This window comes from Prinia subflava, chromosome 5 (assembly GCF_021018805.1).
Source record: "Prinia subflava isolate CZ2003 ecotype Zambia chromosome 5, Cam_Psub_1.2, whole genome shotgun sequence".
Taxonomy (NCBI): Eukaryota; Metazoa; Chordata; class Aves; order Passeriformes; family Cisticolidae; genus Prinia; species Prinia subflava.
The window spans coordinates 24716353-24743607 of NC_086251.1; the positions used below are offsets into that span (position 1 = coordinate 24716353).

A 27255-nucleotide genomic window follows, 5' to 3' on the forward strand; every position below is an offset into this window, starting at 1 on the left:
AGAGGGACAAATCTCTGATTTCTCACACAGACAGTACCCGCGCAGCATTCCTATTGTTTCACGAGCAGTATTTCTAGGACGTATCGTCATGACTAGCATAAAACAGGGCGACACGCTCTCTCTCGGCCGGTGGTTCCTACAAGCGACGCAAGGCCCGGACCACCGTCCCGCAGGGGCTGCAGGCTGCACACACGCCGGGGACAGCTGAAGGCGCAAACCCGGCGCTGGGGAAGCCCGGGCCGCTCATCCCACCCACTCTGGGGCTCGGCACGCACCCACGAGGAGGCTCGGGCCCCCCGGCCCCGGGCGCTCCGTGCCGGCGGAACGCCGCGAGGGAGCGGCGGACGCGCCCGGACGGCGGCCGGCAGCGCGCGGGGCGGGGCGGGCTCTCCCGGCGGCGAGGCCGCGCTTCCGGCGGGCGCGGTGACAGGCGGGCGGCGGCGGCAGCAGGTACCGGCACCGGCGGGGCGGCGTGGCGTGTCCGGGGAGCGCGGCCGGGCACTGCCTGCAGCAGCGGGGCCCGGCGGCCTGTCCTGGTGCTGCTGGGGCGGGGGAGCGGCCCGGCGGCGGGGCTGGGGCTGGGGCCGGGGCTGAGGCTGAGCGGGCCGGGGCTGGGCCCGGAGCCCCGAGCGCTCCGCCCGGGTGTTGCCGGGCTCGCCCTGTGTGAGGGAGCGGCTGGGTTCGCCCGCGGTGCGCGGGCGGTGAAGCGCTGCGGGCACCTGGGCGGGGAGAGCCGGGCCGGCAGCCCGCGATGTCCTGTCACCGCGATCGGTGCTGGCGGTGCGGGTACCGCCGGAGCGGCTCCGCCGGGCCTGCCTCTGGCTCCTCCCGACATCGGCGGCTGCAGCGGGGCTGGGGCTGGCTGCCATTAACCGCGGTGCCCAGCAGCAGGGGCTGGAACTTGCCCTGCCCTCAGGCTGTTGGCGTGTTCTAGGGCACCTTTGTTTTAACAGTGTAAATAGCAGACCTGTGAGTCTCGTTAGCAGTCTTGGGGTCTCACAGGAGGTGAGTGGAAGGGAACGGGGCAGAACGGGTGTCTGGTGGAGGAGGAGGACTGCAGCCCGCGCAGGGCTGTGTGTGCCCCACTGCCTCCCTCACAGGTGAGTCCCGGGTGGGTCCCGCACGGCACCGAGGGCAGCCTCTGAACTTTGTGCAGCAGCTCCGGAGAGGACACTTGCGGAGTTCGGCACTTCTGCTCTCAGACTCTGCAGAGAGGAGAGGTTGACTGCTCCCTAGGGTGGATTTCCAGCGGGCACGGAGGTGGCCTTCAGCAGATGGATTCAGATGACTGGGGAAACAAGGCTGCTCAATTAAAAAGCTGTTGGAATAATGAAGGACCAAAGAACTTTCCTGAGCAATAGTGTGTCAGTCCTGAGTTTACTTGTCATGGCTCACTGTGACAAGGTCTGGCCCTTGACCTCTAGGCTCTTTCAGGATAGTACCAGGGTAGTGATGCTTTCAGTGGTATCGTCAGTCTTGGTGTGAGGGAAGACACGTGGTGGGCTTTGTGGGTGAGTCTTGGTTCTGGATCTCATTCATCGCGTGAGTACTCCGAAGGTCTGCTGCTGAGGAACTGCTCCCTTTTATTGCACTGTGCTTGTTGCACTACAGCAAGGTACAGGGTCTTGATGGATGTGTACAAAGAAAGAGACACTTGTGCAAATAAGCTGAAACTGGGAGGAGGTGTGGATGGCGGCAGAGTCAGAGAAATAATCCCAGAACTGTGTTGCATTTGACCATTGCTTGTTCATCTTGCGTGGAAGAAGAGGCCACTTTGCTTCTGTAATTCTTTATTGTATGTACAGGGTGTGGTAATATATGCATGGACATATTTTGAAGTGTAATTCACTTCTGAACTATCTCTGGAAGAAAAATAGGAAAAAGAAACTACCAAGCAGGTGTAGCTTAGAAGTAAGTGGTAGAAAAGTAGTGAATCTGAAATTGCAGAAAAAACTAGTTTGCATGAACAGCAGCTACCAAGATTTCCTGGATATAAGTGAATGGTCTTCCCTGGGTACATTCTGGATTTTATATAAGGAATCTTCATCTCAGAATTTGTGTGAAAATTGTATTTTAATGGTCTGAGTTCTCTTCTTTAGCAGAATGTGCTGGTCTCCATCACATGTCTCTCTTATCGAGGAAAGTTAATTTTTATTACACAGCAAGTGTTCAAGTGCAGTGTAGTTTCAGAAAACATACTTAAATACTTGGGAAAAAAGATAATAGTTGGCTCTTCAGAGCATGGCAGTAAGTAAATGCTTCTGCTGCTGTGTATGATTCTTCAGTTTTTAAATGTTTGGCTAGAATTTTTGTTTTTTAAATCTGTGTAATTTTTTTACCTTATTATTTGCTATATGGAATGTACCACTTGCATCTTGTCATGACCTGTATGTAAAACAGGTGCAGTTTTTAAACTGAGTTAAATCTGTTGAAATGCTCTTTTATTGTTAGAAAACATGAAATGTTCTTAACAAACACTTTACTCATTCTAACAACTATATCATCATGATACATATGGACTTTCTGTTTAATGTCAGATCCTTAGGGGTCATTTTTGAGTACACAGGGAAGCATCTCATGCAGCTGCACTATTGGAAAGTGAAATGTGTATCCTTAGATGAAGATCTTCAATTTGTGTCTTGCATCCTAACTCCAGTTATCTCCTTCTCAGAGCCTACTAGTTCCCAAGCATTTAGAGGATTACATATCCTAAACTGCTGTGTGATTATCTGGTGGGAGACCTCATGCTTTTGCCTTTTGAATGTTGGGAAAGGGCTGGAGAAAGTTCTGGAAAACCTTCTGGGGCTCTCTGTGTACTACAGTCTGGTTCACAAGAAGCACCTGAAATCTAAGAGGTCTTCTGCTCTTAGAGGGTCCTGCTTCCATTAACACCATGGAGCAGAAACCTGCAGCCAAGGAATGGAGCTGGCTGTGAAAACCACATGAGGGTATCTGGAGAGCTGTGTCTGTTTTTTCCAAGGGGTGAGACCAGAGCACTATCCACTGGGCTCTTCTTGCAGTGTGGATCCTATTAACAACTTTCTTCTTCCTCATGGTGCCACAGTAAGATTAGTTTTACACCTCAGGGGAAATCCCCCAGTGCTGTCTAGTAACCTGCTCTTCTGTCTCTGGACAAGTGCTGCAAGTGGACTGTGAGGCCAAGTGGTGATCTGTGTAGGGATAAGTGAGGACACTCGGTGACTTGCTGGCCCTGTGGCAGTGCCATCACTGCTCTATGGGGGCATTTGGATTTGGTGCCTAAGCATTTCAGGACCTGGCTTTGAGGAGGTGGTTGCTACTGGGCATCCCCAAGAATGTCCCATGAAAGGCATCTCAGTGGATGGCAGCAGTTGAATGTCGGTCCCCTGTGCCCACTAGTGCTGGGAAGTCTCTGAGAGCTGCCCTGGGGAGCCATGGATGCATCCTCAGCATGGAGCACTGGCCTTTGGGGCTGCTGAGCTCCTGTGGGAAATGCTTTAAGCTCGCTGAGTCATAGGAGTCAGTGCCTGCTGTTACCATGGAAATCGGATCAGCTGCTAGGGGTGGGGAGTCCTTGTCCCTTGGCTCCAGTGGTGCACGGTTCCAGCGTGAGCTCACGGTGCTAGGGAACCTGGTTTCTTGCTCCTTGCCCTGTAGAGATCCGGGGAGGTCAGGCAGCTCTGGCAGCCCTCAGCAGAGGGCAAGGAGTAATTTTACTTGGATCTTTGCATGGTTGCAGTGGTGGGACCCTGTGTGTCTGATGTGCTGTCTTGATGACCTGCTGCCTGTATATATCATGGTCTTTCATATTTTGGGAAACATTGCATTTGATTAGCAATAGCTTCCAGTCCTTTGGGAGCCCCAGAGAGGTGAAAACTGGTTGTAAACTGGTGAGCAGCAGATAAGGGAGGACAAGAAGTAAATAATATGTTTGGAATGGCCCAAAAGGAGAGGAAAACTACTGAATATCCAATTTCCTGTGCTCTCAAAGTGCATACCCAAGCTTGGTGCAAGTGTAGACCTGAGCATGGACCTGACATTTCCAGAGCTCAATCTCTCACAGGTTTTGTCCTCTGTGCTCAGTCTAAGTAACTGTTTCATTGTTTTCCCTGGATGAATATACACATTCAAGCTCTAGGGATGGAAGATGCAAAACATTGTTGCCCCCTCTCCATTCTGCTGAAGGAAATAGCTTTACTGCAGATATACTTTTCACACTAAAGTTTTGTGCCTCCTCAGATCATCTTTGAACCCTTTGTTTTCCTCATAAAGCAAAATAAGCACAAGCCATCTCTGTGAAAGTGTTATCTATAGACTCTCACTGATGCAAGGTATCACTTTGTTTTTCTACAGTTCCTCTTGGCTTGCTGCCTGCTGATCACTGAATTACTGTCCATGTGGTCTGTGTGAGCAATCCAGATCTACATAGTTGTCCTTTTTAATGTTTCCGTGCTTACTTCCAGGAGACTGAATTCAGAGGATAACAGCTGCTTCTCAAGGATTGTCCCTAAGAGTTGGTACTCTTAGAAGGTCCTGTATGGTGTGCTAGCTCAGTCCCAGCTTTAATGTATCATCTGCTTCAGATGAGAGTGAGAAATACTTGCAAACAACAGCAAATGCACTGACCTCTCTGTTTCTTGGACCCTCTTAGTTCTTTGGTCTCCTTACGGCATGCTTGGTGAAAAATACTCATTCAGGCAGTAATGAAAGGCATGATTCCTTACTGCTAGCTATTGTGTAGGAGAAAGGATTTACCGGGTGATGCTGAAAGGAGATGAGGATTGTATCTGTATTGTTCTCCCTGTTTTACTAGCTCAGCCTAAAAAATTCCTGTTTTAAGGAGCTGTTCACTTCTCTGTTCAGATCCCAGCACACTGAAGCACCCACTTCAGTGTTGTTGAGAGCTCTGGTTCTCCATTATGGGGAGGAGGAGGGGGGTGATTCTCGGGAAAGCTTCCAGCACTAGGCCAACTGTGGAGACAGCCGGGCTTTGTGCCAGCCGTCCAGAGGGAGGGGGAGCTCAGAGCCATACAGGGAGTGTATCAGGCAGGGGCTGGTGCAGCCTGTCGCCTTCCGCAGGGTCCTGGTGCTGCTTCTGCTTCGGGAGAGAAAAGCTGTTCTGTCCAGAGCTGTGGTCAGGCAGAGACTCCTTGAGAGGGTTGGTGCAGCTCTTGATGGCCTTTGATAGCAATTGGCATGAAAAAATCTGGCATGTCGTGCCTCTGGCGAGGAGGAGGAGTTCCTGCTTGTATTAAGGGGGAGGGGAAACAATCCTTGGATAAGTGAAGATAAGAGAGTATGGGGGGAGACAGTGAGAAGAGGAAGCGCCTGTGTGGGGAGGCAGATTTGTGATCTCTGTGTCTCACCTAGCAATCTCTGCTGTCCCTGGTTTAGACACTGCAAAATACACTGCGGTATTTGGGGACCATGGCTACAGACCCACTCTCGGAGCTTCAGGATGACCTGAACTTGGATGATACCAACGAGTCCCTCAGCCAGCTCAAACTGGCCTCCATAGATGATAAGAACTGGCCAGCAGATGAAGTCCATGCTTTTCCCAAATCAGGTAAGTATCGTGCTTGCTTGGGATCTGGGTTTTGGCCAAAAAGCAGTTTGTCCTGCAGTGTTGTGGTCATATCTACAGATCCAGAGAGCCCCAGCTCCATTTAAAAGCTTTATAGACACATTAAACTTGCGCCACACCCAAGTGAATCAACCTCAGTATTGAACAGCACTAAAAAGTGCAGAGCCAGCTGCTGTAAATATGCTCTTCTCAGTCCTGTGCCTGGCTACATTTTTGTGCTGACAGTATAGATGTGCTGTAAATCCTTGAGTGTCCTCCATTATGGTGTCTTGCAGGAGAGTTTGGCCTTCTGGACTGGAATGGTCTCAAACTTCATCTGGGAGGTGGGGCTGGAGACCTGAGCTGTTGCTCTGAACAAACTATGAACAAAGAGGTCAGGGAAATTAGTTCAGGGACGTACAGGATGACCATCCATCAAAGGACTATGTTAAGATGCTCCTTTCCAAAAAAACCATAATGGTGTCCTTGGGTTTTGTCTTTGTGAATATTTATGACATATCTGAAGTTGTTTGAGAGAATGTACGTTCTGAGGGACACGTATAGATCTCGTAGGACTGACAGGACTCTTCTGAAGTAATTGCTGCTCTTGTCCACTCAGAATTTCAAAAGTGGGTTTTCAAGGTGTACAGTTGCATACATTAGTCCCTCCCATGTAGAAGTGCCATTTTTTCTTATACCTCTGTCTCTTTGTCCTTGCCAATGCGCTCCAGATCCCTTCTTCTGATTGCTTGTTTCTTGTGCTTTGTGCAGATGACTCCAAAGGCTCCCCTGAGCCTGTCACTCACCTGCAGTGGGATGATCCCTACTATGATATCGCCAGGCACCACATTGTGGAAGTAGCAGGTGGGAACCTTTCTGTTTTCTCCTTTGATGTCTTTGCAGCTGGGCTGAGGAAGGACTTTTCTAATAGGGCTCTGGGGCATCTGCTGTTTGCCAAGACAACTGGCAATGAAGTGACACAGAAGGAACACCAAACTTCTTGAATGTTTGTAATATGTGTGATTTTCCATTGACTTCAGCTAAACTTGGGTTACTTCTTGGCTCTTGCTGACTTGATTATATTATTATCAGGACTCAGTTGCTGTTGCTGAATTGTTTGAGATATGGCCCTTTTCTACATCCTGAGCACAAAACTGGTTTTTGCTTGATAATGCCACAGAAATTACCTAGTTAAGGAATACAGTTGTAAGGTCCTCTGCTGACTGAGTAATCCACAGTAGGTGGCATCACTCATATCTGAATGGTCAGACCTTGCCATCCTGTCCAGAAATAACACGTACAAAAACGGGGAATAGGCCCATGTTCCACTGCAAAGAAAGACCTGTTCATTCAGGATAACAAGCATTTGTATTTTCTTTGTGTTTTCTTGTGCATATTATTTTATTTACACTAACCCTTGGTGATATACTGCTGGGACCTCCATAAGAAAGAGGTTTGGGGGTATTCTCCAGGTGCTCTGGTGAGCCTGAGTGAAGGGTAAGGCCAGTTTGTCTTGTGCTCCTTATTTTTTAAAAAAGAAGCACTTCCTCAACTTGTGACTTCATTCATACTTCCTGCTTGACTATAGCCACCTCCTACCCCTCCTGCTGCCACCTCCTACCCCTCCTACTGCCATCTCTGTACCTTGGTCCCTGCCTCCTGTGTGAATTTTCAAAGAAGCAGAGGCACAAGCTGGAGTCCTCCTGATTCAGGGTTGTTCTGCAGCAGAGTTTGACCACAGCAGAAAGAGTTTCAGGCACTTACTTTGGTAAGAGTTGTCTTAATATCATTCTTTTCTGGGCAGTTTTCTCAAATGAGCTTTCTTTTTCCTGATTTCTCATGTTCCTAATTTTGTGGAACAAAATTATGATGGCAGACTCAAAACCTTGTTATTTATTGTCTCCTGCTCAGTTTGACAGGCTGGGTGTTTGGCGTTTGTGCCGTTATGGCTTATAGATTACTCAGAAGTGTTTTCATTTACAAATGTGTTACTAAGCATCTTTTCCATGGGGCTGGAGTTTCAGGACTGAGGTTTATAGAAGTCTGCACCCCTGGTCTCTGCTGCTGAAACTGGGAAGGGACAGATGTGTGGATTCCACCATTTCAGTGGTAATAGCCAGAATATTTGGAATGCGAATGGCAGCAGTAACTGGTGTTTGAGGACTCTGGGAAAGGGTGAGTTAAATGATGCAGTGCAGTCATCAGACTAAGTTTCAGACTAAGTGCTTAGCAGAGTTCAGATTAGGCACATTGATAACACTGGAATGTCAGCCCAAACCAAGGATATACTTTGTCTGCTGCCTCCTGACATAAACACCACTCCTTCTGTGGGATTTCTGTTCCAAGGTAACGTGACTTTTTCTTTGACAAGCTCTCTGAATGGAGTGTCACTCCGGTGGAGGTGTGTGTCAGCGGCGTTTGGAATGTAGCCATTGGACTCAGTCTAGGGCAGCAAATGAAGAATTAGCCAGCTTCCTGAAAAGCTTCTGGGGTGGGATGGTGGCTGACTGGGAGCTGTGCCTGCATTCTGAACTCTTTCCCGTTGTGGTTTAAATTTGTATTCCTGGTGAGCTCTGTGTCCCTGCAGTGTCTCTATAGTGTAGAAAGTGCTCAGAGAAGCTTCTGTTCTTGGCTCTTGCTGGCCAATTTTCACCGGTAGCTGATGTGTCTGAAAGCATGTGATGGTCCCACATATCACAGTGTGTGCTGTGATGCCTTTCTTGGCGCTGGGAGAGCTTGGAGCACAGCTCCAGATAGAGGATTTGCTGCCATATAGATTTGAGACTTGCTGGTTTCTCATCTCCTGAAAGGAGAATTTATCAAGTTGACCAAAGAGGTCTGACTTGCAATCTTGGTTTCAGGGTGAAGCTGTTAATTTTTTTTTTTTTGTTCAATAATTTATAATTTGAACTGTTCAGATTATCAGACAGGGTAGTGTTCTCTGGATTGTTGTTGAAGGCAAACAATCTGGGAAAGTCTGGAAAAATCCTATTACAGGTAGCCTGGAGAATAAAAATCTCACTGGAGGATTAATATGAAGCTGTTTAGATCTGGCTTTGCTGACAAATTGTGTTTTTCAACAGCTCCAGGTGCAATGAACACTGGCTGTGCTGAGCCTGAAATAAAATTTCACTAGTTCTCTTGTAAATATTAGCAAATGGCAGCAGATCGAGGATAGTTTTATCCATTCTGTTGATTAATGAGCTTTCTGTCCGGTGTCCTTCCCTGTTCTCCACTTCAGAGAAGAAAGTTTGTGGCTAACTCTGTTCCTGCCTGCCCTGAAATATGTTCTGGGATGATGATGCTATTTTGAGACAACAGCAGAAGGCTGGTTCCCATCCTCGGGCTGAACTCCATGATCCCAGTGTTATCCTGTGTGGTCAGAAAAGTAATTGCTTCTTGCTGGATGTGTGCATGATGTTAATAACTTAATAAAAACCCAGTTTTGATGACAGAAAGTTAGCACACTCATTCTCTACCTGACCTTAATTTCTGATTCAGTCCAAGGCATGCTGGATTTGAAAAGCCTGGCTATCTGACCTAGGAGGGGACAGTACTGAAAAACATTTTGCAGAATTTGTTAGTTTTTCCTACCAAAAACCCCTAAGTTTTTGGGGGTTTTTTTTTCACATAAAAATAGTGCAGCAGTTTTTCATGGAGACTCTCCTTTGTGCCCTGTGCTCCTGTCTCTTCTGGGGACTGGGATCTTGCAGGAAGAGGCTGTCCATGGGAAAGGACCAGGCATGTTACTTCTGTCCCATGTGATGGTGTGTGTTACACAAAGATGACAGCAAAAGGCATCTGAACCACAGTCCTGAGGGAGTACTCAGAACTGGAGAATTGTTAGGAATCACAGTATTTTAGTTTAAGGAAACATTCTTTTGGTTTAGGGACTCAATGCTTTTCTGAAGGAAGATGTTGGTGCCCTACTGGTCTTTTCAGACCTGCCTTAAAGTGTATGTTTATGGAGTATTTCATGCAGGCTCTGGAGAGGTCTCTGCGTGGTTTTGTTCTTCTTGATTCTGAGTGCCTCTTTTTGTGAGCACTGTAGCAGTGGAATTCTTTACACGTGGCCAGAAGCTGAAAGAGAGGAGGTTTGATTTCATTGCGCAATCCACTTCTGCAAAGTGTGTTTTTCCCTTGTTCACGTCACATAGCATTTGGAGGAAACACAAACTCCTGGTTGAGGGCTGTTAAGGAACTATCCCAAATTTCTATTATGTTGAGAGTTTCTGTGTTCTCCTGCCAGTTCTACAATGGCAAAGGTGCTGCTTCCATCTTCCTGGGGCTTGAGGCAGACTAGATGTGACATAGTCTTGGCCTTGAATTTTAGCACAGGCTGAATTGCAAAACTGAGGCAGGTAGTTAATAATAGTCTGAAGGAGGTCTCTGGAGATGGCAGTTCATACTGGACACCTGTGGCTGTGTGGGAAAAGCAGGGCTCTTGTCAACTCTGGCAAGGTGTTCCTTCCTTGTTCTGCTGCCCATCTGAAATACTGGTCTCTTCTTTGTGGTCAATATGCAAAACTATGGCTATGAGGTTCATCAGCATTCTCATTTAACACAATGACTGCCTTGCTTTCTTTTGGGATAAGACAATGGGGGCCTAACGTGTATTGGCATATGAATTTCTCACTGCCGTGGAGAGTAGAAGATAGTGTATCAGTGGTCAGAAAAGTGGCTGTCACTATATACTCCAGCTACATAGTCCCTGCCCAGTAATGAACTTCAAAATTTTGCTGGAGCTCAAAGCATGTTTGTGTGGGAGATCTGCTGCCTCACACCATTAATTGTCAATCTGTAGGGCTGCCCTCGCAGAAAAGCTGTGATGCCAATATGTGTGGAGAGCTGTGAGTGTACCTTCTTTTGTGTTACTGGATTGAAGCTGCAATTGTAGCAGTAAATCTATTTTCATTGGTGAATCTGGTACCAAACCTACCAGCAAACGTGGCTGCAGGTGCCAAAGCTGTAGCTAGTGCTGATGATTTGCTGTAGAAGTTGGTGATTGACGTGGCGAGGTAAAATCCATTTTGGAGCACCGGTAGCTATTGTTTCTCTAGCAGGCAAAGGTAGAAGTGGCAGACAAAACTTATGTTGAAGGTGTGTTGCAGAGTGTCTTTGGTGGCTAACAGACTTAGCAAAGGCCCATCAGCAAAGGGTAACAAGGGTCCTTTTCCCTTCAGGTGTGGTACAGTGTTACTGCCTCCATTAATGCAGACTGCCTGCATTTCTGCTGGTTTTGGATGTAGTTTACGGCTTTTATCTTTTTTATTTGTTCGTTTGTTTAAGAATATTTTGGATGATAATAAATGATGAGTTGCCTCTGTAGAGTTGAGTCCATGCAAAGCAAGCCCAGCTTGTACACCATATTTTGATATGCAAGGTCAAGGTGGGGGAGAGTATCTAAGTAATTCTAAGTTTCTAAGGGAGGCTAAGAGAATGGAGATTTTTTTCCTAGAGACCTGCTCTGCAAAGGCTCCTGTCTTGATAGGCCCATGTGGGTCTGTTGAGTATATAGCTGTGAGAGTGATGGAAAGGGGCTGGGTGTGACAATAAATGCCTTCATAAACTAGAGGAACCTTTTTTAAAAATTCTTATTGGCGGTTAATTTCTTTTATTCAGAATCTACTAATCATGAAAAACAAGTTATGGGTGTGGGATGTGTTGTTCATATGGTATGATGCCATTCTCTGTACACTTCCGAAGTTGTTCAGAGGACTTCAGAATTAATTGCAATTAACCCTTTTAAAAGTGGCAGTACAGCAGTTGGCATTTTGGTGGTAGAAGAAGTGTAACAGTAAAGGCAAGAAATTTGAATATACAGAATTAGTTGCAAATTAAAAAAAAAAGATTTGGGAATCAAAGGTTGCTGTTACTGCCTGTAATTGTTAGATAAGGCTGCTTTGGAGAGGAGCATGGGGGAAAGATGAGATGGAAGGAGGTCGAATGCTGCAAGACAACAGCTAAATGCATCCCAGTGGCAATCTGGCTAGGCTCTCAGACTTTACCCTCATGACTACTTTCTGGGAAAGGATACAAAGCTTGGCTTGCTATAACTTTTTTTCTGTTCCTCCAGACCAGGGTGCACTTGATGGGGCCCAACCAGGTAGGTAGATTTTTTGTGGCACTAACATTTGGTTCTGTAGATCATGGTATTCCTTTAGCATGACCATGGCCTGTAGCTGGACTGTCTCAGGGGAGCCCAAACTTTGCTCAGCCTTAGGCTGCACTGCCAGTTTTTCAGGAGTCCAAAGGCTGCACAAAATTGTTGTCTGAGGGCTGCAACTCTGCCTCAGGCACAGCAGAATCATCTGAGCCAAATTTGGTTTGTGGGCTTTACTTCGGGCACTTTGGGGTTCAGGGGTCTCAGTGTAAGTCCTGTTCCTGTCCTGTCATGGTGGTGGCCTGCTCGGACCAGTTCAGTTTGAACTTCAGTTTGTCCTGTTATCATATGTGCTTTGGAAGTTCATTCTAGGATTGCTTCCTATTCTTTCACATGATCTGCTGCTGCACTCACGTGCTGAGCAGCTGGCACTTAAACTGGATCCTCCATCTGAAACAACTGTTACCTGTCTCTTCTCCATTTGGCTGCAGAGATGTTGTGTTCTGGTAACTTGTTTGCCCGAAGCTGTGCTTGACTGCCTTGGGCTTGCTGAGCATTTGTTAATACTCTCCGGACTTCAGTCCGAAGTCTCAATAATTTGGCTGCTGGTGCTTTCATGCTTCTCAATGTACATGAAAAATTCAATTGGTGTGAAATTCTTACTTCTAAGACCTTCACACAATTCATGGAAATGCTGATTCTCATTTCCTCATTATGTGGAGTCTTCTCCCCCTTTTTCTATGCTCTCAGACATCCTCCCATTCTGCATTCTTTAATCTGACCCTCTAGTATATTTTTGTATCAGTTAAAGCTATATTCACTTCATAAGGCTTTCTGATTCTGGCAGTGTTTGGATATTGGGAATATCGAGATGGATGAAATAATGTATTAAAATACTTCTTCTTTGAGTTCCTTACCTTCTTTTCCTTCAGGCTAAATCCAGTCTGGAATTCAACAGGCAACTAAAATCTACTATACTTAAACATCTCCCAGCTGTGCTATAAGCTTAGCGCAGCAAATTGAAATGAAATTACATTTGACAGGATTTTTTACTGACAATGGCTCTGATCAAACATGCTAAGCTTTGTGAAACTTGTGTAGTAATGTTCCAGTATTCTGTAGTGATGCCCTTTCCTTGTACCTGAACTCTGTTAACTTTGCTGTTTTAGCAGTAACACTAGCTTTTGATGGCAAGTTTTATCTGCATTCTCTCAGTATCAGAGGACTAGGATATTCCTATTTGAATCTTTCAGCAGGGTGGGTACTTAACTGAGGTGACCTCATGAAGGTAGGAATGAGCAGTCTCTGGACTGCAGTTAGGCTGCTGGAAATCAGGACATAAATACTGAAGGATATGTTTCAGGAGATGTGATGGATATATTTCTATTTACCTAGAAATAATAAATAACAGGATTTGCGTGCCAAGGTTGTATTTTCCGTGTTGGCTGTGCAGATTATTTAGTGCCCTGTCTTGGGACGTTACTGCCATCTTGATGTGGATTTCTGCTGTAATACATGTGTATTGCTGCAGGTTTCAATCTGAAGCATTTGCCTTAGTATTTCAATTTCAGCCCTTTTAGAAGTTTGGCCTTGCACTCATGGCTTGGAAACACAGCAGTGATTTTCCTTGCCCCTCATCTTAGAAATGCCCTGGAAATGCTGCTTTTCCAGTGAGAGGAAGAACACAGTTCAGGCCTGAAAAGTGCCATAACAATGTTCAGGAGCTTATGTCCATCTGTGCTACAAGTTTATATCTCTTTAGTTAAGCAGATGTCTTGACTGGAAAGGCTTTAGATATTGGCTACTGTCTTGCTCTTCGTTGTTAAAAGCAAAATAATCTGAATCACATCCTTCAGGGAGGTAGTTTAATTCCAGTGTACATTGAAAATATCTTTTATGCATGAACTTATAATTGGTTATTGGTTTGTTGTTAACTGTTGAAGATTCCTCATCTGGGAGAGTTAGGAGGCAGCCTGAGAGGCCAAGTGATGGTTCATGGTCTGTAGTTGTGTTCAGTGGAAACTTCAGCTATTTGCAATTGCAAACAAGGGGTGAAAACCTAGATACATGAGATTAATGCTGTAAACAGGAAAGCAAATAGTACAAGGGACGGAGCATCTGGGAAAGATCAAACCTTATAAGAATCTATTCTGTAGGAGGCAGAGGGGCCTCCTGAAGGTAGTTTCCTCCAACAAGAATGCATGGAATGGGCTTTTATCTGTTGATTCTTGTTTCTAAATTGAAGCAACTGATTGTTCAGCTTTGATGCTGAATTTTTGATTATGTCATGTCTGGAGCAAGGAAACCAATCAGATATATGTCAGGTAGAAACAAGACTAGCAGTTGATGGTTTCTGAAAGTTTGTGTAGACAGGCTGAGCTCAGTGTGATGAGACTGGAGCAAAACCCAGAACTCAAAAAAGGGCATGCTGGTTCCTTTGTAGGTCTCATGCATAAATTCATTCTGATTTGGAAGGCAAAACAGGCCACTCCTTTTTCAGTCATCCAGGGCACTGTAGATTATCTTTTGATGTACTTGGCCCTGGAAATTGTCCAGAGGATACATGCCATCTCCCCTTTGGCAGAATCATGGATTGTCTGTTTATTCTTTACCAGACGTTTTCACCAAGGCTATATAAGGAACAGGATTGTAGACTTTGCATAGGCCTTGCTGTAGGCTTTTATGTCGTTTCAGAGAAAGCTATTTAAGGTATGTCGTTCCTGAACTGTGACTTGTCAGGTCTGATAATCAGTGCCCAGCAGCCTGAGCTGAGTGTACGGCCACCCACAACATGGCCTGAACATGGTGCTGTACTGCACACCACGAAGGCCTGCCTTGAGTAAGCTTGCAGTCTGCATCTGGCCCTCAGACCATCCACTCTGCTGTGAAATGCAGCCTCTCAGTTAACTGAAGATATCACCCGTTCTGAATTTAGCACAGAGCTGTGGATGATCTGCAAAGATCTGTTGTCTTTCTGACCATTCTCTTTCATCACTATAAAACTCAACAGATTCTTAAATGCTGCATCTTCTTGGTGCTTTATACAGGCAGGACCCTTTGTCCTTCAGATAGAGACATATGAGTGGCTCAAGACCTATGGGAAGGGTCACAATATGCCGTGTTCCTTACCCTGGACTTTGTAACCTGCACTTAGTCTTTTAGACAACTCAGTTACATTAGACCTGGCCCTAAGGCTCATAGCAAGCTACCAAGAAACTCTGGGCTAGGCAGAGAGTGGGCTGCCGTGGGATATGTGATGTGATGTTGGTCTCGTGGCCTGGCTGTGGCTGTCTCCAGTTGTCCCAGATGAGCCTTGCATCACTCCCCTGGTCCTGCATCCCAGGTCACGCGTGCTCCCTAGTGCCCTGTATCTCCGCATGTGTGTGTCAGTGTGATGGCCTCTGCCGCCCCTCTCCCGCTCCGTACCTAGTGCTGCCACAGTGTCCTTAGCGTTGGTAGAGTTTCTGGCTTGTGCACATCACCAAATTCGGTGTTGTCTGGTGAGTGACTTGAAAATGGGACATGGAAGTGAAAATAAAAATGAACAAGTAGCAAGAGAACCTGTTCTGGCAAGATGAGTGCAGAAGGGTGGCATCTGAATGTCATGGCTGGTGTGTATGGGTTCTCTGGCTGCCACTGCAGCACCAAGTGGCCATCTGGTACTAACAGGCAGTGTTCCCAGAAATATCAGGTTTGCTATTCCGAGACCTCACTTGCTGCATGACAAATGTGGCCAAGTGGTAGTTGAGAGCCAGAGCCTGTGCAAAGGTGACAAAATGACTGCATGAATATTGTACATCCATGCTGGGAAAAGGATATATTTTAAGAGGAATGATGTATCAGAGGTCTGTCCTACATAGGTAGTGATCCTTGCTGCTTTTCTGTGCAGTAATCTGTGTGAGATGGTTTACTATATGGGAGTAAGGAGGGTGTTGTTGAGCATAACCTCAGCAGCCCCATTCATTGTTGCACTCTGCCTGTCAAGAAAACACAGGTTTCAGAGCAGGGTGAGTAGCTAAAAAGGTGGGAAGACTTTCAGCCTTCATACTAAGAGAACCATTTCATCTCCACTGCTGCTAAAAGCAAGGCATCTTTGTGGAAATGGATTGGGTGTTGTGTCTGGGAGAGAATCAGACTTTCCCTCAAACTCTGTATGTCCACAAGATTTGTGACCTGGTTCTTATTTATCCAAATCTTTCTATTCCCCAGCATGTCTGCTAAGCTTGGCCATGTGTGTCTGCTTGGGCTTTGCTCATGGGGCTGAGATCTCTGCTGGCAGAAGTCCACTGACAGTTGAAGACTTGCTTTGGGAAAAACTTGGCTCGTTGTCTCTGAAGCCTCAAGTGGTGGCTGGGAGTGTCCTCCATGACATGATGGTGCTTTATGGGTTATTTGGCTCCAGTGTGATGGGGATTGTTTTCTGCATGGCTTTCACAAAGAATGCTTTGTCGCTGCTGCACTTTGCAGCTCTGTCCATCTCAGGCTGGAAAAATCTCTCTGTGGATGGAAAATCTAGGAAGCAGTGAAGAGCTTATTCTACAATCACCCTGGAGAATCCAGCAGCCCTGCTTGGCCCATCTGTAGAAGAGACTTGGGATGATGCTTGTTTCTCATATTTGGGATGCGACTGGAACTGGTCTTTTTCTAGGAATTTCTTGGTTTCCAGGGTATGAAATGGCCTGTGTTCTGTGCAGGACTGAGCTTCAGGTGAAGCAAGAAACAGATGAACCAGACTGTTAGAAGTTAGTCTGGGACTGTGCAGGGTGGAAGGAGCTAATGTGTCAGTAGGGGGCAGTTTTCCCTGTGCCTCTCTGTACACTTGTGCATCAGGAGCAGTGCCCAGGGACAGCTTTGCAGGATTAATGCTCTGAGCACTCTGCTCTGTACTTGCCTCCATCCCTGTGTGCCTCAAGGCATCCTAGTTTCCAGTCCTTTCTCTCCTTTCAGGGCTGGAGCAGGGAATCTGTTCTTCATTCTCATTGTTGACTTGCCAGGCCCTTGGTGTTCAGCTTTCTGCTTCCACACTAGGCCCATGATGACTGCTGAAAATCAGATTTAGCTTTGCTGGCAGCTGTGCCTTGTTATGGTGGTTTCTCATTCTTTCTTTATCCCTTGCTGCCAAGACCACAGTGAAGTCCTTAACTCCCTGTAATCTCTGGCATTTTATCTGCAGGTGATGACAAATATGGAAGAAAAGTCATTTTGTTCAGTGCCTGCCGGATGCCCCCTAGTCATCAACTAGATCATGTGAAACTGCTGGGGTAAGTAGAGTCTTAGCAGGCTGCTGTTAATTTCTTAAGTCTGACCTAATTCTCAGCTGCTGGTTTCCTGGGGACAGATCCATCTGCAGTAGCTTCTTTTGCTGGATGTGTCGTCCCGAGTGCTTGCCTCCATTGCTGGAGGTGCAAATCCTCTGTTACGGCACACACAGAGTCCTAAAGGGAGGAGGAGCCTCTCTGTAGCAGAGCACAAAGTGACTTCATCAGTTCTTTCTTCTCAGGTACCTGAAATTCACACTGGACCAGTATGTGGAGAGTGATTACACTCTGGTCTACCTGCATTATGGCCTGACCAGTGAGAACAAGCCATCCCTGAGCTGGCTGCGGGATGCCTACAGGGAATTTGATCGCAAGTAAGTAAAAAAATCATCCTGCAAGCAAGGATGTTACGTGCTGTTCTGTAGCCTAACGTAGAGGATCTTCCCCAGGCCCCCTGTGTAGCTTGCTGATCTTAATTTGCTGTCACTTATTCTCCTGCTTAAGGAGGTGGATTGTTGTTTAATGCAGACTGAATCATAGGATAAACAGCTCCATCTGTAGTTACAGCCTTCAAGCCAGCAGGCAAGCAGCAAACCCAGGACCTGGTGCAAGGGTGTCAGCCCCATGACATAATTGTAGGGTCCTGGGGAGGCTGCTCCCTGCTTTTAGATGAGTCTTAGAACACAGGGTACTGTGGCCTTAGGCTGCTGAGTAGCCTGACACAGCTACAGAGCGTGGGACAGCAGAGGCCATGGGTGCTGGGGTGTGGTGAGGCTCAGTGCAAAAGAGATGAAGAAGCCAGGGTGCCTTAATCTTGTGGAAAGGTTGGTTCCTCTGCTTCAAGTGCAGCTTGTCATTACTGGGTTTCTCTTGACAGGTACAAGAAGAACATCAAAGCCTTGTATATTGTGCACCCAACCCTGTTCATCAAGACCCTACTGATACTCTTCAAGCCTCTGATCAGGTAGGGAGGAAGCACTACTGGAGGCTCACCCGCATGCTCACACTCAGGGGAACAGTGGGGCATTCTCAGAGGGGCACAAGCTGAACCCAGGCTGCCAAGCCTGTCCTGGAGTCTCTCACCTTTTTCTCTCTCCTCCCACTTCTGAGCTCAGAAATACTCACACACCAGAAATAGCTCCTTAGGGACCTACAGAGTTTGCAGCTCTGTGCTTTTCTCTCCAGCCAAGTAGAAGTAAAAAGTTGCAGGCTCTCCAACTCAAATATTTTATTTATTGTGATACTGAAACCATAATTCTATGAAATAATTGGGAGTAAAGTCTTCTCAAGCCTACTGCTGAACATAGGAAAAAGAAAACCAGCATTTGAGGGAGCCTGCTGCTGGTAGGGCTTCTGATGTGTCTTGGAAAGCCTTTGCATCTCCTGGTAAAATAGATGGAGTGGGAGAGTGATGTGGGTGACATCTCTGCTGCTCAGCCATACCTGCCCTTTGCCCCACTGATGTTTCTTGCAGCCCCATGCTCTCCTTTTCGGTAAGAAGTCAGTTCTGTTACTGGATTTCCCAAATCCTCATGTATCTATATTTCTCTCTTTTTTTCAGCTTTAAATTTGGACGAAAGATTTTTTATGTGAATTACCTTAGTGAGCTGGAGGAGTATGTGAAGCTGGAACAGCTGGGGATCCCAAGCCAAGTGCTGAAGTGAGAATACTGCCTGTCTCCCCCTTGCTTAGGGCTCTGTAAGAGGGGACTTTTTGTAAAGAGTGGCAAGGGAAGGAAGAGATGGTTCCACTCAGGCAGTGTTTTGCAGGGTGTGGTGACAAGCTGCCTTCAAGACTGATTTCTCTCTATAGTCCTTCCTCTGTGTCCTTGGCCCCAGTCCCCAGTTCTGTCTTTGAGTTAAAAATCCTCCCCCAGTGGAGCACCAATCCTGCATCTCCCACTCAGCCTCTGGGGACTTTCTGTGAGATACTGACCTTAACACTGACCTGGAGCTCCTGGTGTGCATCTGCTATTGTCTGGGCACCTGCTTAGCTCATTCTGCACTGCTCAGCTTGTCTGCAGGGCTTCCCAGACTTGCCATCATCTCAGTCCTACCAGATTGCTTTCCTGTCCCACACCCACATATGCATCTGTCTCATCACAAGCAGTGCTGTCCTGGCCTCCTGCCCACGCTCTTACTCAGCTACTCCAACTCTTGATTATAGATGGATAACTCTTTTTCTCCCTGCCTTTTTTCTGGCAACCAGATGTTTGTTCTTGTGCTCCAGAGCTGCCTGCTGTGGTTTTTAATAGGTGTAATCGACCATACTAGTCTGGTGCTGTTACCAGTGGGTGAGCAGTGCTGGGTTCATGCACTTTCTGGGAGATGGAGTGGCTAGGAACACTAGTCTGTGTTTTGCTACAGGTATGATGAATACCTGAGATCACTGCAGAAACCTTTGCAAGTGCCCCAGAAGCCAACACTCCAACATCCACCGCTGCCAAACCAGCAGTTTGGAGTCTCCCTACAGCAGTAAGTATTTCTGGACTGTGTTGCTTTTGCCCTGACTTGCTTGATATGAGGTCATTGTATTTATTACTGAATAACAGCAGAAAATGGCTGCGAAATTTCTTGCAGTTCAGCCTTCCTATGAAACTTAAATCATTTTCCTGAGGAACTCTGTGCTCATGTCAAGATCCTGACTAAGTCAGTTCAGTTCCACCCTCTTGATCCCTGGGTTAGATTGTTTTTGCAACTTAGGGTCACTAAGGGAGAAGCAAAATAAGGGCCATGGGGACTGCTTTATGGCACTAGAAACTTCCTTTTAAGCAAAAGAAGTCTGTAGGAGCTCACAGGGATCTCTTTAGGACTATGCTACTCTGAGCAGTGCTGCAGATTTGTTTCTCAGTTGTTTTCCAAATCATAAATTCTATTTTAAAAGCACCTCTATTCAGCCTTGTAGTGAATCCCACTCCCCATTCCTGCACAGTGACAAAGGCAATCACAGACACTGGCAAGGGCTGGTGATACTGAGTAAGTGTTGTAGGTATTTTTAATTCTGAGTGTTGTTTTGCCTCCCTGGGGAATGAGGAGGAGCCAGTACAGTGTAGCTGGACACATCCTCTCAGGCAGTCTGGGAACACATTCCCAGCTTCAGTGCAACATTTCCAGATGGTGTTTGCCGTGGTGCTGTGGTGCCTGAGCTTGTTACAGCCTGGGAGGGGTGAACAGCTCCAAGCTATCAAGTGGTCTGGACAATCCAATGTGAGGGTGGCAGTGAGCACCTTGGCATCATGAAGTTTTCCCTGACAGCCATTTTGTTGATAGCTCTTCTGTCACAGGAATGTGATGGCCAATTTTTTTTTCTCATTTGTGTCAGGTTCTTTCTGCCCTTGCTCCTAGGGGAAGGGAAAAGGGAAGTGTAACCTTTTTCACCTGATTCATAACTACCACCCTTGCCTTGTGGGAAACCCTTTGCCCTGGTATATACAGGCTGAGACCTTTACAGAAGATGGAAAAACATTTCTGTGGTCTAGTTGAGCTCAGAGTTGCTCCAGTGAATGATGTAACGTGATGGTTGAGGAGGATAGAAGGCTGGAATAATGGCTGAACCAGGGATGGGGACAGCAAGATCATACATAGTATAGCTTGTGTGGGCAAATTCAAGAGTTGGAGGCTGCATGTGGGGCAGGAACAGTCCTGTGTACCAGGCATGTGTGACCTGTTATTTCTTGCTGCAGTCTCAGGGAGAAGAGCCCTGATCTGCGTCCTATTCCTCTGGTGGTCAGCGACACCATTGCTCATTTGCTGGAGCATGGTAAGTGTCTGGGGAAGCTGCAATCTTATTATCAGTGACCTCTGTTCTGTCCAAGCTCCCAACAAGACTGTGGTAAGATAAAGAAGAGCAGAATCGGGCATAAAGCCAGAACTAGGTGAGTTAGCCTTCAAGTGAGATTGTGGAGGGCTTAGGAGACCTCCTACTTTCAGGAGTCCATGTTCCCACTTGTACAAAAGTAGCCAAATGCTCCTTGTATCCTTTGTCTGATAGTGGAAGCAGAAAGAATTGTTGTATTCTTAAAAAGGGGCTTGTTGATATCTGTCTCAATGCCCCATGGTATGGATTTATAATTGTTAAGGTCAGCATTTTTAGAGACTCGCACATGGCTGATTTTTTTTCATCTCCATCTGCTGTCACTTCGCAGCTCTTGATACAGAGGGGATTTTCCGGAGATCAGCAAATACACAGGTTGTCAAAGAGGTCCAGCAAAAATACAATATGGGTAAGTGCCCAAGCACATCAGAGGTCCTCTCATTCCCTAATTACTACTGTCCAACTGCGACTGTGTTGGAACTAGTCCATCATGGATCCTCTCCTTCTCAGCCTCCTCTTGGGGTATGACCTGAGTCAAGGGAGAAATACCTGGTACTTCTGCTGTGTGGAAAGCATATTCCTTCCCACTCATATTCCTCTTACTACCCTATTTTTTTTTCCCCCTGAAAGTTTCCCTGTTTCTTGGGGTGGGATATACGATCTTACTCTGGTTATACTGAAGGGACTTAAGATGACCAGGATGAAACTTAGTCCAGTTTCATTTGATCACTTCTAAAGGTGTAGTGCTGGATTCAGCACTGCTTTGTATATGATTTTGGGACCTATTTTTCTACTCTGCTAGAAGATGTGGTACTTCAAGATTCTGTGTTCTTTAAAATACCCCTTCCTTAATTTTGGGCTCTGGCCATCGTGTCCTGTCCTTTGTCTGGAGGAGGTGCTGCTTTGGTCAGTGAGCACTGAGTCTCTGCTGTGCTTTCTCAGGTGTGCCTGTAGATTTCCGGGAGTATGAAGATGTCCACCTCCCTGCTGTGATTCTCAAGACCTTCTTCAGGGAGCTGCCTGAGCCCCTCCTCACTTTTGGCCTCTACAGCCACGTTGTCAGCTTCCAGAGTGAGTTGTAACAAGTGTGCTACTCCCTGAATGTTGCCCTGGCTAAGGGCAAAGATGTCTTAGTGGGGACATGCATAAGGTACCTTGTGACTGCCAGCGGGGCCTTCGTCAGGATGAGCGCTGAGGATTGTCCCATCTCTCTTGGTTTTTAGGTGTGGAGGAGGAGAAGCGTGTGGATGTTGTTCGCAAAACACTCCAGGATTTGCCAGAAGAAAACTACGAAGTGCTCCGTTTACTGACAGCCTTTCTGGTGCAGGTGAGTGCTAGCCTAAGCATTTGCTTGTCGTAACGCTGAGAGGTGCAGGCAGGCCTTCAGCCTAGAAGGTGCAGGTGTACAGCCTGTGTGGTCTGTACCATCGTGGCTGCAAACTCCCCAGGGTGGAGGTAGAACTACAAAGTAGCTGAGTAGAAGAGGGCTCTCAGATCTGCTTTACAGTACTCCTGCTGCCAGGAAAGCCACTGCAAGGCCGTTCAAGCAAGAGGGAAGATCATGAGTGGTGATCTGGACTTGTAGTGATAGTGTCTGACAGTGCTCTTGCTCCTGTTGTTACGATATGGCTTGGCCAGGTTTTCTCATCTTATTTTCTCTGTGAGTCTGTCAGCTCTGGCTTTGGGGAGGGTAGAGGGCAGCTGCTCTGCTGTTCTGTAGGATTCACGATGGTCTCTTTCCTTCCCACATAGGTTTCTGCTCACAGCGACAGAAACAAGATGACAAACAGCAACCTGGCAGTTGTGTTTGGCCCCAATCTGCTCTGGGCCAAAGATGTGGCCATCACTCTAAAAGCCATCAATCCCATCAATACCTTTACTAAATTCCTGCTGGACCACCAGAAGGAGCTGTTTGAGGATGCAGAGGCCTGAATCCAGGCCAGCCCACACCCGCACACTGTGCCCACCTTCCCCCTTTGTCTTGGAGCTGTGACCAAGATGTCTCCAGTACAAAGGGACCATTGATCTTCTGGGTGATGAGCAGAGTGAGGGCTGTGGAGATGATGGTGAAAGTGTGCAAGTAAGTGAGCAGGAGACCTGCAGCTCTGGATGGGCAGGGGAGCTGGTCTCCCAGCTGCTGAGACTGGAGTCCTAACCCACCTGCGCAGCTCCTCCAGGGCTCATCACCAGTCTTCTGCCCTATCAAATAGCCTGCCTTCCTTTCCTCCTTCCCTTATGTGCAGTTTTTCTGCCCTCCTGGTCCCTTCCTCAGCACAGATCTTTTTGTTCAAGCTCCCAATAGCCCCAGCTCACCCCTCCTTGCCTCAGCTGGGCTGTCTGGGCTAGGGTGGGCTTGCTGGGTTTTGTGACGGAGACATTCTTACTGTGAGTGCCATTTCTTAGCACTGAATATGCATCCTGCCTTTCCCCAGGGGCACCTAAAGCAGGGAAGGGAGCAGCAGCCCTTGTGCTTCAGGTAGCAGCATGTCCTGCACTTGCAGACACCACTCTAGACCCCCTGCTTTTGGCAGGCAGGTGAAGGACAGGCTCACGGCAATGGGCTGTGTTACCTGCCAGACTCCAAGACAATGAAGGTGAGTTTAGCCCAAAGCCCAGCCCCTCTGGGGTCACCACTCCAGGTACTGTTCAGTGTTTGCTGGACTGTAGTGGGGGACTTGCATCCCGTAGTTACCCAGCTCAGGTGTGTTTGTCCCTCCAGCACTTCCAGCCTGCCTGGGAAGGTTCATGCCAGGCCTGGCTGTGCGTGTGAGCCAGCTGTGACCCTTTGACAGCTGGTGAGTCGGAATGGCAGGAGCAAGTGCCCTGGTGGCACTGAGATGCTGAGCACCATGAGGATCACCGTCTGTCCTGGCAGCAGCACAAGGCCTCTTCTGGCACATGTATCTGTGCTGACTGGCACAGACCGCCTTGACTAGTTAGTTGTCTTTTTGAGCACAACTTTCCCCAGCACAGTGTAACAGAGAGCATGGCCTTGAGGGAAGGTCTGGGGACTGGGACCAACCCTCACCATGGAGTGCACCAGGCCTGGGTTACAAATTTCTCCCTAGGTGCTGAGCACTCGTGCCAAAGCTATGAGGGAACAGCTATTCCATGCCAAGGGTCTTTGCTGTGTCTCCTGTGTTCATACCTTCCACCCTGCCATCTGTCAGATGCATCCTGTATGCCCTGGGCACAGCTGGAGAGATTGTGTTCTTTGCAAGGCAGGCTCAGAGTGGGGTACTCATGGCACCTCCCTGCAGCAACTGAGATACTGTTACAGCATCTGTGTTGCGTTTGGGTTGCCTCATTCCCATTACCTGAGCTAAAAGAGATCCTTCTCCTGGGCCTGGGCCTGTCAGGGTTTTGGGAGGGAGCTTCTAGGCCTTACTTCACAGGTGTGATTTATCTTTGTATCTTGTGCCCTGTGTGCCTGGGCCAGACCTCCCTGCTGCATCTGGCCTCAGGGACAAATCTTTCGGACCAAGCAGAAATGTTTTTTTAAAAGCTACTGGATGCTAAATAGAATTTGCTTTTTCATAGTACTTAAGCTTGCCTTTAAACACTGACCAAGGGTAGGTGCCCCTGGTGTAACCTAAGTGGCATCTCCTGCAGGAATTAAGGAGACTGCTCTTTTTGCTAAACTCTGGAATTGGGATGGGTGCACGCGCCGGCAGCTCCGCAAGGCAGCGCAGGTCCAGCCAGCTGGTGTGGAGGAGGCACACCGATGTGTTGGTGTGAACAGTGAACAAGAATGTGACCATTACTAAGACTGGAGAAAGAGATGTTCTAAGATAGGACTGGATCTGATCCTTTCTAGATACTGGGAGACTTGGCCCTATGGAAACTACCAGGCTGCTGACTTCTTCAAGTCTCCGCCTTCCAAGGGTAGGAGCCTGCCCTGTTTGGCCAGGATATGAATTGTTTCATCCTGAACAACTCACAGCAGTAACTAAGTAAATGTTTTGGAGGGAGAGATAATCTGCTCCTAATTCATCTGTGATCTCTTCTAGAGTGAGTTAGCAGGGCTGATGTGCTGTGGAGGAGTAATCTGGGGTGGACTAGTGTGGAGAGAGGTGTACTTGCCCCAGTGTTTAGGGGCAAGGCTGTGGAGGCTGAGGGAGCCCAGTGCAGCCCCTCTTTCCTTGCAGGCATCCTGCTCTGTGGAGGCTTTGGTAGGGGGAGGAGGAGACTTGGTGCTCTGACTGTATCTGCAGCTGACACTGGCTCCACCTTCATCTCCCTAGAGGAAAGGCAAGCCCAGCTGACTTCTGGGACGAACACCCAAGCTTGGCAACCTGGAATCCAAGTGCCTGCATGCATGAGGCCTGACCCTCTCTGAGGCCTGGCACTCTCTGGGGAAGGTGGCTTGTTCTGGCCTTGCAGAGCAGCAAGGACTGTTCCCTGCCCAGTAGCCAGAGGAGCAGTGCTGGAGTAGCTCCTGTCCAGGGGGAAAGTGGGGAATACTGCAAGTTTCTGAGTTCTGGCTGGAGTCTGGTGGTTTATTTTAGGGATTTTTTTGAGATTTAGGTTTGGTTTGGGTTTTTTTTAGTGAATTCTTGAAATGACGTTTCCTTTTTTAGCAAAATAGAGGCTGGTTCATCCCCTGCAGGCAGGGATAAAAGCCTGCTCCAGTTCAGTGCCTGCAGGGAGCAGATTCGGAGAGTGTTTAGGGAACTGCTACTGCTCATGGTGGAAAAGCGCTTGCAAATCCTGAAAGGGACCCACTGTAAATATCCTCTTTCCACTGCTGCTGCTTGTGCTGGAGCTGCTGAGGGCCCTGGAGCAGGCACAGTAACCAGGGTTGCTTTTGCAGTCTGTTCTCCTGAATGCCTTGTATTGAAATACTCCTCCTGTGATCTGAGCAAGGAACTGGCCCAGGCCTGCCTGCAGCCTGTGTCAGGTGAGCGGTCACCAGAGCCCGCACCTGCCAAGGCCAGAGGGTTAAATTCCCTCCTCACATGGGCAGGGTGCTGCCTGGGCTGGGTTTCTCTGCCTTGTCATAGATCAGGGGCCGTATACAATTAAAGTGCCGGCCCTTGTCGCTTTTCTCCTTGCTCTAGAGCTGCCCAAGGGTCTCTTCCCTGGCTTTCCTTTCAGGTTAGCTATTAGCCATTTCTTCCTGTGGGGGTACTTGTACTGCATCAACCTCCTGCTTTTAGCACCTGGAACATTCCCCTCTCTAAGCCTCCTGCTGTCTTAATGGCCTCTGATCACTCCCTGGCCCAACCTGTGAACTGACACCAGAGCTTTTGGGTGGTGCAAGGGGTCTGGGGCCATCCAGATGCCTTCTGTGCTAACATGAGAGAGTCGAGGGCCAGTTTGGTCCCAGTTTCCTTTTTTATGCACAGGGGCTCCTGTGCAAAAATTTTGGCTTTGCTTTTGTTGCTGGCATTCCTTGCCTTCTTCTTTGTTGATGTTCATCAGGTGCAGGCCTGGGTTTTCATGGTTCACACTGTTTATTTTCTTTTAATCTGCACCAATCTTGTATTTTACAGTTTGCACTTTTTGTATTTCAATAAAAATCAAACTGTAATCTCAGATTCATGTATGTCTGTCAAGTGGCAGCAGCAGTGCCACATCTACAAGAAAAAAGTAAAGCTGTCTATGGTGCCAACCACAACCATGCTGCAAGGGGGGAAAGAAAGTATGAAATACCTCTTATGTGAATAACTCCGAAGAAGTATTGGTTTGCAGAAGTCTTGGACTGGAAACAGTTAAAACAAAAATGAAGTACTATAGATTTGGCTCTTTCCTGAAGAGAGCTGTTCTTCCACATTACCATCTTCCTGTTGTGATGAGCAGTCTGCCTAGGATTGCCAAAGGTGCCAAGTGGGAGCCACCTTAGGATTAGCTGGCTGAGTTTATCCTGTGGCCAGGTGCTACATGCAGGAGAAGCCTGCAGCTTCTCCTTTCCATGTATGTGGATTGCTAACTTGATGAACAGTAGTCTGGTTAGGACCACCAGACTCCCCTTGATCCGTACTCAGTTCACTACCTTTTCCTAAAGACTGCAGTTTGCCTGTTACATCAGTAAGCTTTTTGGCTAGAGTGCAAGGATTAGGAGAATGGAGAACGCTGGAGCTCAAACCAGCAGCATTGGACAGTAGCCTGACTGCTGGGATGTCACAAATGATGTGTCAGGGTGATGTGTTAATGCTGATGTTGACACTTGCATGTCTGCTGTGTGCTGCTTGTCAGTTTTTACTGTTCATAAACTGTGCAGTTAAGGGCTTCCCAGTGTTGCCAGTTCCCCTTCTGCATGTTGACATGGCCCCTGTAATGGGGTTAACATCAGCTATACAGCGAGGTCTCAAACCTTCTCCCAGTGTAGCAGCTGGTCCTGACCCTGGGCTTTCTCACAGTGACCTGCTGGCATTGTGCTGTAGCAACAGCAGCTCGGAGAAGCTGGGGAGCAGCATCTGTCCCTGACCAGGAGCTGGCATTGGCAGGACCTACGTGACATGCAACCATGGGCAGTCCTGGATGCAGTGTGAACACCATTGCAACTGGACATGTTCTCATGAGTAGCTGCCCCCTGG

The 27255-nt window shown here is 47.6% G+C and overlaps 1 protein-coding gene across 5 annotated transcripts; it reads left to right on the forward strand.

Moving 5' to 3' along the window:
- The first annotated feature begins 309 nt into the window (after positions 1-309).
- Positions 310-26256, forward strand: ARHGAP1 (Rho GTPase activating protein 1). 5 transcript variants are annotated; one of them, XM_063398460.1, is made up of 14 exons: positions 310-450; positions 5374-5545; positions 6314-6406; positions 11619-11648; positions 16819-16906; positions 17146-17277; positions 17781-17867; positions 18465-18563; positions 19270-19377; positions 20586-20662; positions 21048-21125; positions 21659-21787; positions 21940-22043; positions 22469-26256. In XM_063398460.1, exons 2-14 carry the CDS (start codon positions 5407-5409, stop codon positions 22646-22648), a joined length of 1344 nt encoding a protein of 447 aa, XP_063254530.1. In that variant the 5' UTR covers positions 310-450; positions 5374-5406; the 3' UTR covers positions 22649-26256. The 5 variants fall into 5 exon arrangements, with proteins under 5 accessions (XP_063254530.1, XP_063254534.1, XP_063254532.1 ...); XM_063398462.1 differs by having other exon boundaries at positions 382-445; positions 5372-5545; XM_063398463.1 differs by lacking the exon at positions 310-450 and adding an exon at positions 516-536.
- The last annotated feature ends 999 nt before the right edge of the window (positions 26257-27255 follow it).

Excerpts from the sequence above, each read along its gene's own strand:
- ARHGAP1 (XM_063398460.1), top strand. The coding sequence starts at position 5,407 with ATGGCTACAGACCCACTCTCGGAGCTTCAGGATGACCTGAACTTGGAT. Across the intron at positions 16,907-17,145 it reads GATCATGTGAAACTGCTGGG|GTACCTGAAATTCACACTGG; the intron begins GTAAGTAGAGTC and ends CTTTCTTCTCAG. Across the intron at positions 18,564-19,269 it reads ATCCCAAGCCAAGTGCTGAA|GTATGATGAATACCTGAGAT; the intron begins GTGAGAATACTG and ends GTTTTGCTACAG.